The 8,216-nt window shown below is 45.8% G+C and overlaps 1 protein-coding gene across 1 annotated transcript; it reads left to right on the top strand.

Annotated features, from left to right (window-relative positions):
* The first annotated feature begins 1,306 nt into the window (after positions 1-1,306).
* On the top strand, positions 1,307-7,798 carry LOC119734549. The gene is made up of 3 exons (XM_038208085.1): positions 1,307-2,340; positions 2,376-6,789; positions 7,676-7,798. Exons 1-3 carry the CDS (start codon positions 1,307-1,309, stop codon positions 7,676-7,678), a joined length of 5,451 nt encoding a protein of 1,816 aa, XP_038064013.1. The 3' UTR covers positions 7,679-7,798.
* Positions 7,799-8,216: the final 418 nt, after the last annotated feature.

Genomic DNA, 8,216 nt, shown 5'->3' with positions numbered 1-8,216 from the left:
TCGGGGAACATGGTGCTTGTGTTCTAAGGCAAGACACTTTACTACAATTGTCTCCATATAGGAGTATAAAACCTTTTGGGGGACCAAAAAATGTTTTGCCCCCCCCCTCCCCCCCCCCCCCCAAAAAGAAATTGTGTTCTGGATCCGCCCCTGTGGGCATGGTTATCATTGGGACTATAGGCTGCTGTTTTAGAATAAGGATGAACATTGAATATGAACTATATAGATAAGACCCGAAAACGAAGTTGTATAATGCCCTCGCACTGCAAACGTCTATGATAATTATGTGAGCGGACTCGGTGATTATGCAAAACAAGACTGCGTCTTGACCTCCAAATTATGACCATTCAGCGGGCGCCTTTTATTGGGTCTTCGGTAACTCGTTGCTGAATTACAAAAATCATGGCGGCTAATTGACCAATCAACAGCTTAGGCTGAATTTCTGCTCGAAATCGAAATGACGGCACAATTTTTGAAGTCACCAGGGGGTGCAAAGAGGTTGCCCGCGTCCACCACCCGTACCCGGCAGTGACCAAACTGTTCTCAAATAATGCTGTAGCGGCGAGTTGTGAAATTTAATTTGGGTTTAAATCATAGTTGTTATTTCAAAGTGTTTTCTAAACTTTAATTTATGATCACGCATACCTTTGATTGGAAATAAGTTTGTTGCGGTAAAACTGTGCGTACGTTAATCGTTCCTGTACTTTCGTAATAGCGCCCTCTTGTGATATGGTGCATTTTGTAAGGTCAAAGTGTAAATTCTTCATGATTCCGATGATTCGTAAACAATGAACGTGTACCAAATTTATCTCCCCAAATAAATGTAAAATTATCAGGTTTTCTAAGTCCCAAATGTTGTAGTTTCGGATCCAACACAATCGGTAAGCCTTGTTGATTTATTCATGGTTATAATTTATCGTATTCTGAGTGATTTAGTAAGATTATTTGTAGCTTTTCAAAGTGAAGATTTATATGTTTTGGGGGTGTTTACTTACACGTACAGGGATAATGTACGCACTATGTCAAGTGAAGGCTCAAGCTCAATCGCATATATATTTGACTAATTAATCTAATGGTTTATTATGTTATTCTGTAATTGTTAATACTAAAGTTAAGTATTGTAATTTGTGTAATTACAGTGAACCACCACCACCACCACCTCCATAAGAACCAAATACAGCAGCAATAAAGTACATGCCTCAGGGTGCGTTCAGAAAGGGACCGAATAAAAACACTTGTGTAGCAAATGACGTTTGCAAGGCTACATAAAAGTTCACGATTTGGGACATAGTTCTACAACTCAATCATGGCTGAGGCAGATTCTGCAAATAATTTACCTGACAACGCTGATGCGGTTAGTGAAGCCGGGTCATCCATTTCAAGAGCTAGCTCGAGGGTTAGCACAAGTTCAGTTTCCAGACGGAAAGAAGCCAAGGCCAATCAGTTACTGGCACGCCTCAAAGCAGAGCAGTTGAAGAAGAAACAGGCATTGGCGCATGAGAAGCTCAAGATTGAACAAAGGATGGAGCAGATGGAGGCGGATGATGAATTGGAGCAAGCTGAGCAACAAGTACAGTTCTGGGAAAATGAAGTTAGGACTGAGGATGGTGTGACAGACGGTCCATCCGTGAGAAACACGGAATGGAATTTAACCACCGCTTCAGAGTCCGCCGGGGTGACATTACCTCAACAAGATGTGTCTCCATCCAGTGGTGACGATGTCCCAGACAAAGTTGATGGCAAAGCAGACCTCACAAATCTTGCTCAGTTGGTTCAGGCCATGACGTTGGCCATCAATACACCAAAACCAGAGCTGCTCTCCTTCAGTGGTGATCCTGCAGACTACTCGGGGTTCATCCACAATTTTGATGTGAATATTGCCAGCAAGGTTTCCGAAGACAGGGTAAAGTTAACTTACCTTATTCAGTTCTGTAGAGGAAAGGCTCGAGAGAGTATAGAGAATTGTGTGCTGATGGAGGAGAAAGCCGGGTATAAGTTGGCGAAGGAAATTCTTCGTGATCAATTTGGACAGCCACACGTCATCACCCAATCTCTCATCAATAAAGTCACCGATAGACAACCGATCAGGCCAAATGATGGTGCTGGACTGTGGGAGCTTGCTCGTCAGATGAGGAAATGCCAGGTGACTCTGTCGCAGATTGGGTACTCAGCAGACATGAACAGCTCCGACCGTCTCCTCAAGGTACAACGATTGTTGCCGATACATCTTCAATCCGAGTGGGCTAAACGAGCTCAGATCATGATCCAGGGTAACATGGAGCCTAACTTCTCACACTTGACTGACTTCATCGAGCAAAAGGCGAAGATAGCAAGTAACATGTTTGGCCAGAATATTGGGACAAATATTCGAGCAGACAAGACATCCAACCCAGCTTCAAGAGTAAACCAGCTAAGGTTACCACGCTTGCTACTCAAGGCTCTAATGCGGTAGGAGAGACAACAAATGGACGAAGTCGTCCACAGAGAGGAAACTATGTGCCGAAATGTCGCTGCTGTTCCCAATCACATACGTTGAAGGAATGCAGAGAATTCCAGCAAAGGTCTTATGACGATAGGCTGAAGTTCGTCCGAAGCAACAAGTTATGCGACAACTGTTTCCGACCTGGGCACATGGCTAAAGGTTGTATGCTGAAATCAACATGTGAAGTCAGTAGCTGTACATGGAGGCATCATACGCTGTTACATCCTCCGCACAGAGATGATAGAGGTTCAAAAGGTGAAGGTGCCAATTATCCAAGTTCCAGTTCTGCATCTGGGGCTGGGGACAAGAACCAGAGTCACACTACAAGCAAGCCAGAGAGCAGACAGCATGGAAGTGTAAACGCAACTGCAGCTTCCATGAACAGAGTGTGCCTAAGAGTTGTCCCAGTCAGAGTGCAGGGAAAGGACAAAGAATTTCAGACGTGGGCACTGCTTGATGGAGGGAGTGATACATCACTGTGCGATAGAAGGTTGCTAGATCAACTAGGCCTTCAAGGCATAGAAAGGAACATCACCCTCGCTACCGTCAATGACGAGCACAGTGAGAAAACTGGAGTTGAAGTTAGCCTCACAGTAAAGGACTTGGAGGGACGTCAGAGTGTTGACCTTCCCAAGGTGTGGACTGTTGACAAGTTACCGATCACAGACAGAAGTTTCCCAAGAGAAGAAGACGTAAGCAAGTGGCCACACTTACAGGGAATAAGCTTTCCTATGATCAGTGAGCGTCGGGTGATGTTACTGATCGGGGGAGACACTCCAGAAGTCTTCTGGGTCCTGGAAGAGCGACGTGGCAAGAGAAAGGAGCCATATGCTGTACGATCTCTTTTGGGATGGACTTTGCTGGGACCTACAGCCACTAACGAGAAGCAGTTCAGTTTCAACGTAAATCACGTTTTGCTTGAGGATGACTTGCTGCTACGAACAGTTGAGAAATTCTGGGAAACGGACTTCGGCGGCAAGATGGCTGATGGTGAAGTTGCTGACTCGGTGGAAGACAAACGAGCTAGGACCATCATGACAGAAACTGTAACAAAGGTTGACGGTCACTACCAGGTTGGTTTGCCATGGCGTTACCAGAGTCGATGTTTGCCTGACAATCGCCCTCTTGCAGAGTCAAGATTACAATCATTGAAGAGGCGATTTCAAAGAGACCCCAGCTTGTATGAGAAATATAAGAAGACTCTTGATGTCTACTTCATGAAAGGTTATGCCAGAGAGATATCTTCATCAAGCCCCCAGGGTGTCAGGCCTGAGACTACCACTGATGAGCAGCTTGCCAAAGGTGTAGAAACCGCAATAACAGGACAGACAGTGTGGTACTTACCTCACCACCCAGTGCTGCATCCACAAAAGCCAGGCAAACTTAGAGTAGTATATGACTGTGCTGCCAAGTACAAGGGTGTATCGTTGAACGACCAGCTGCTTCAGGGACCTGATTTTGCAAATAATCTAGTCGGAGTACTGACGAGATTTAGAGAAGAGCCTGTTGCACTGGTAGCTGACGTTGAAGCAATGTTTCACCAGGTTAAGGTGCCTGATAATGACAGCGATGCCCTGAGATTTCTCTGGTGGCCCAATGGAGATTATTCCAAGGAGCCGACGGATCATAAGATGCTGGTGCACCTGTTCGGTGCGACATCATCACCCAGCTGTGCCGGATTTTGTCTCAGAAAGACAGCTGAAGACAACCGAGAGAACTTCGACAAGGAAACCGTCACCACAGTTCTCGAAAATTTCTATGTGGATGATTGTCTTGTGTCAACGAAGACAGAAAGTGAAGCCATCAGGTTAGCCAGTCAGCTTATCCAGTTATTAGCCAAAGGAGGATTCAGGTTGACTAAGTGGGTATGTAACAGTCGTGATGTATTGGTGACCATTCCTGCTGAAGAGAGAGCTCCATCGGTTGTTAAGTTGGATTTTGATCATCTGCCAGTGGAGCGTACCTTAGGCGTGAGATGGGATGTTGAGGCTGACAAGTTTGGGTTCGAAGCAGCTGTGAAATGCAAGCCCGCAACAAGGAGGGGTATCTTGTCAACTGTAAGTTCATTGTATGACCCCTTGGGTTTCCTCGCACCATTTATCCTGCCAGTTAAAATTCTTCTTCAGGATCTCTGTCGTCAGGGGCGTGGCTGGGATGAAAAGGTCGAGGAATGCGAGATGATGAGGTGGAAGCGATGGCTGGATGACCTACCAAGGCTGACGTGCGTTACCATTGATAGATGTCTCCAACCAAGGGAATTCAGCGACATAGTTGCCTTTCAGCTTCACCATTTTTCTGACGCGTCAGAGCGAGGTTATGCCGCTGTGTCGTACTTGCGTGTTGTTGATGTGCATGGAAAGATCCACTGCGCATTTGTCATGGGAAAGGCCCGATTGTGTCCAGTGAAACAGGTCACCATTCCTCGACTAGAGTTGTCAGCTGCAGTTTTGGCGGTGAGGTTGAATCAGCTGATCCAAAGAGAGATTAGACTGCCTATCATGGAGACAGTGTATTGGACAGACTCCACGTCAGTTCTTCAGTACATCCAGAATGAGAGTCGCAGATTTCACACATTTGTTGCGAATCGCGTTTCAAGGATACAGAGTGGATCTGACCCATCCCAGTGGCGGTACGTGGACACAGCCAGTAACCCGGCGGATGATGGCTCACGAGGATTGACTGCAGACGCCATGATCAAGAACCAACGATGGCTGAACGGACCTGATTTCCTGTTGAAGGAAGTACAACACTGGCCACTCCCACCTGTTGTAATCAAGGGGCCCTACCCAGATGTGCTACCCGATACTCTGCAGAGTGATCCCGAGGTGAAGAAAGTTGTCCAGTCTTACTCCATAGTTGAGAAGGATTGTGTACAGGAGTTCCTGAGTAGATACTCATCCTGGAGTCAAATGAAGCGTGGAGTTGCCTGGTTGCTGAGATATAGAGACTACCTCTATGCTCGTGCCAAGGGAAGACGGGATGCCAGCGAATTCTGTTGTAGGAGACTGTCTTTGTCAGAGCTGCAGAGAGCAGAGAGAGAAGTCGTCAAATACACCCAGCGTCAGTCGTTCCGTAAGGAGATTGCTGTACTTGAGGCTCATGCAGATATAACCACCAAGAAGAGTAAGAAAGGTCCAAATGCGCTCCACAAATTGAGCCCCATTTTGGTGGATGGAATTCTCCGTGTAGGTGGACGCCTTGAGAATGCACCAATCCAACATGACATCAAGCATCCGATTATCCTGCCGAGCGATCACCAGGTGACGAGGCTGCTGATCGAACATCATCATCTCAAGGTTGGTCATTCAGGGGCAGGTATGACATGGACGTCACTAAGAGAGAGATTTTGGATACTGAAGGGAGGATCTACAGTGAGGCGAGTGATTGGAAAGTGTTTCCGTTGCAAGAAAAGAAATGCACCCCTTTGTCAACAGCTGATGGGTGAGCTGCCAGCAGATAGAGTCACTCCAGAGAAGCCCCCCTTTACGTACGTGGGCGTGGATTACTTCGGTCCACTTTACGTAAAACAAGGACGCAGCCATGTCAAGAGATACGGATGTGTCTTCACGTGTCTTACCATGAGGGCCATACATATAGAAATTGCTCACTCACTTGACACAGACGCCTTCATAAACGCTTTGCGGCGGTTCATCAGCAGGAGAGGTACACCAGAAAAGATCAGGAGCGACAATGGTACCAACTTCACGGGTGGAGAGCGCGAGTTGCGGGAGAGTATTGCATCACTGAACGAGCAGAAGATTGGAGACTATCTTCATCAACGAGGAATTGAGTGGCAATTCAACCCACCAACGGCAAGTCATATGGGAGGAGTCTGGGAGCGGATGATACGCTCTATTCGAAAAATCCTCAAGAATCTCCTTCAAGAACAGGTGGTATGTGATGAGGTGCTACTTACCGTGATGGCTGAAGTGGAGGCTATCTTAAACGCGAGACCGCTCACACAGCTCAGCTTGGACCCCCGTGACGATGAGCCATTGACTCCAAACCATCTACTTCTGATGAGACCAAGCTTCAATGCTCCACCAGGGGTATTTGTGAAGGAAGATGGGTATGGGCGGCGCAGATGGCGTCAAGCGCAATTCTTGGCAGACCAGTTTTGGAGGCGATGGAAGAGGGAATACCTACCACTTTTGCAGCAGCGTCAGAAATGGACCCAGCCAAGACGAGACCTGGAGGTGAATGACCTTGTGTTGGTTGCTGCTGACAACGAGCCCCGTGGACAGTGGCCTCTCGGTAGAGTGATGCAAGTCTACCCAGATAAGGAGGGACGAGTTCGCCAGGTCGAGGTGAGAGTAGGCACTAAGTACCTCAGGCGCCCCATTGCCAAGCTTTGCTTCTTGGAAAGAGCTAACAGCATGTGAAGTTTCATCAGTCAATGAACATTTGTGATTGAACTCTGGCCAAGTGAACATTCGTGATTTGTTAATGATCAAAGAAGTTGACTCTGAATGTGATTCATGTTTTTCGAAATCACAATCATTTGGAAATTGTAGTGCATTTAATTAATCCCTGATGCTTTGAAATTGAAGTGTGCCGCTTAAAGGTGTAGAAAAATGAACAGATCGAGTCAGTTCATGGGGCTGGGGATGTAGCGGCGAGTTGTGAAATTTAATTTGGGTTTAAATCATAGTTGTTATTTCAAAGTGTTTTCTAAACTTTAATTTATGATCACGCATACCTTTGATTGGAAATAAGTTTGTTGCGGTAAAACTGTGCGTACGTTAATCGTTCCTGTACTTTCGTAATAGCGCCCTCTTGTGATATGCTGCATTTTGTAAGGTCAAAGTGTAAATTCTTCATGATTCCGATGATTCGTAAACAATGAACGTGTACCAAATTTATCTCCCCAAATAAATGTAAAATTATCAGGTTTTCTAAGTCCCAAATGTTGTAGTTTCGGATCCAACACAATCGGTAAGCCTTGTTGATTTATTCATGGTTATAATTTATCGTATTCTGAGTGATTTAGTAAGATTATTTGTAGCTTTTCAAAGTGAAGATTTATATGTTTTGGGGGTGTTTACTTACACGTACAGGGATAATGTACGCACTATGTCAAGTGAAGGCTCAAGCTCAATCGCATATATATTTGACTAATTAATCTAATGGTTTATTATGTTTTTCTGTAATTGTTAATACTAAAGTTAAGTATTGTAATTTGTGTAATTACAGTGAACCACCACCACCACCACCTCCATAAGAACCAAATACAGCAGCAATAAAGTACATGCCTCAGGGTGCGTTCAGAAAGGGACCGAATAAAAACACTTGTGTAGCAAATGACGTTTGCAAGGCTACAAATGCCTTTTTTCACTCTAGAGAGCTCTTCCGCGTCCCCGCCCCGGCACAGTCTCCCTCCCCCCCCCCTCCCCGGGCTGGAACCTCTCAACGAGGTTGCTTCAATAACAACATCGGAAAGCTTGTCAAATAGGTGGCGCTAAGCGTCCGAAACGGTGAGTCGCGGGGCCGCGTAATTTTTATTCCTAGGAGGGTTAGGGGCAATGTCATGAATAATTCATGTTTATCCATGAGAACGGACAATGACATCAACAGCATTGTTGTTAGTTACTCAACTAGTTACAATACATTAAAGCATTTTAAAGAACGGTTGTCGTCGAGCTACCACACAGTAGCCTAGTGGATAGCGAGATGAGCTATGGATACAAAGATCCCTGGTTCGAATCCACGTCGTCGCTGCTCATTTTTCTTCTCC

The sequence above is a fragment of the Patiria miniata genome, unplaced genomic scaffold (assembly GCF_015706575.1).
Source record: "Patiria miniata isolate m_02_andy unplaced genomic scaffold, ASM1570657v1 HiC_scaffold_27, whole genome shotgun sequence".
Lineage (NCBI taxonomy): Eukaryota > Metazoa > Echinodermata > Asteroidea > Valvatida > Asterinidae > Patiria > Patiria miniata.
This window is presented reverse-complemented; position numbering and strand designations above follow the sequence as displayed.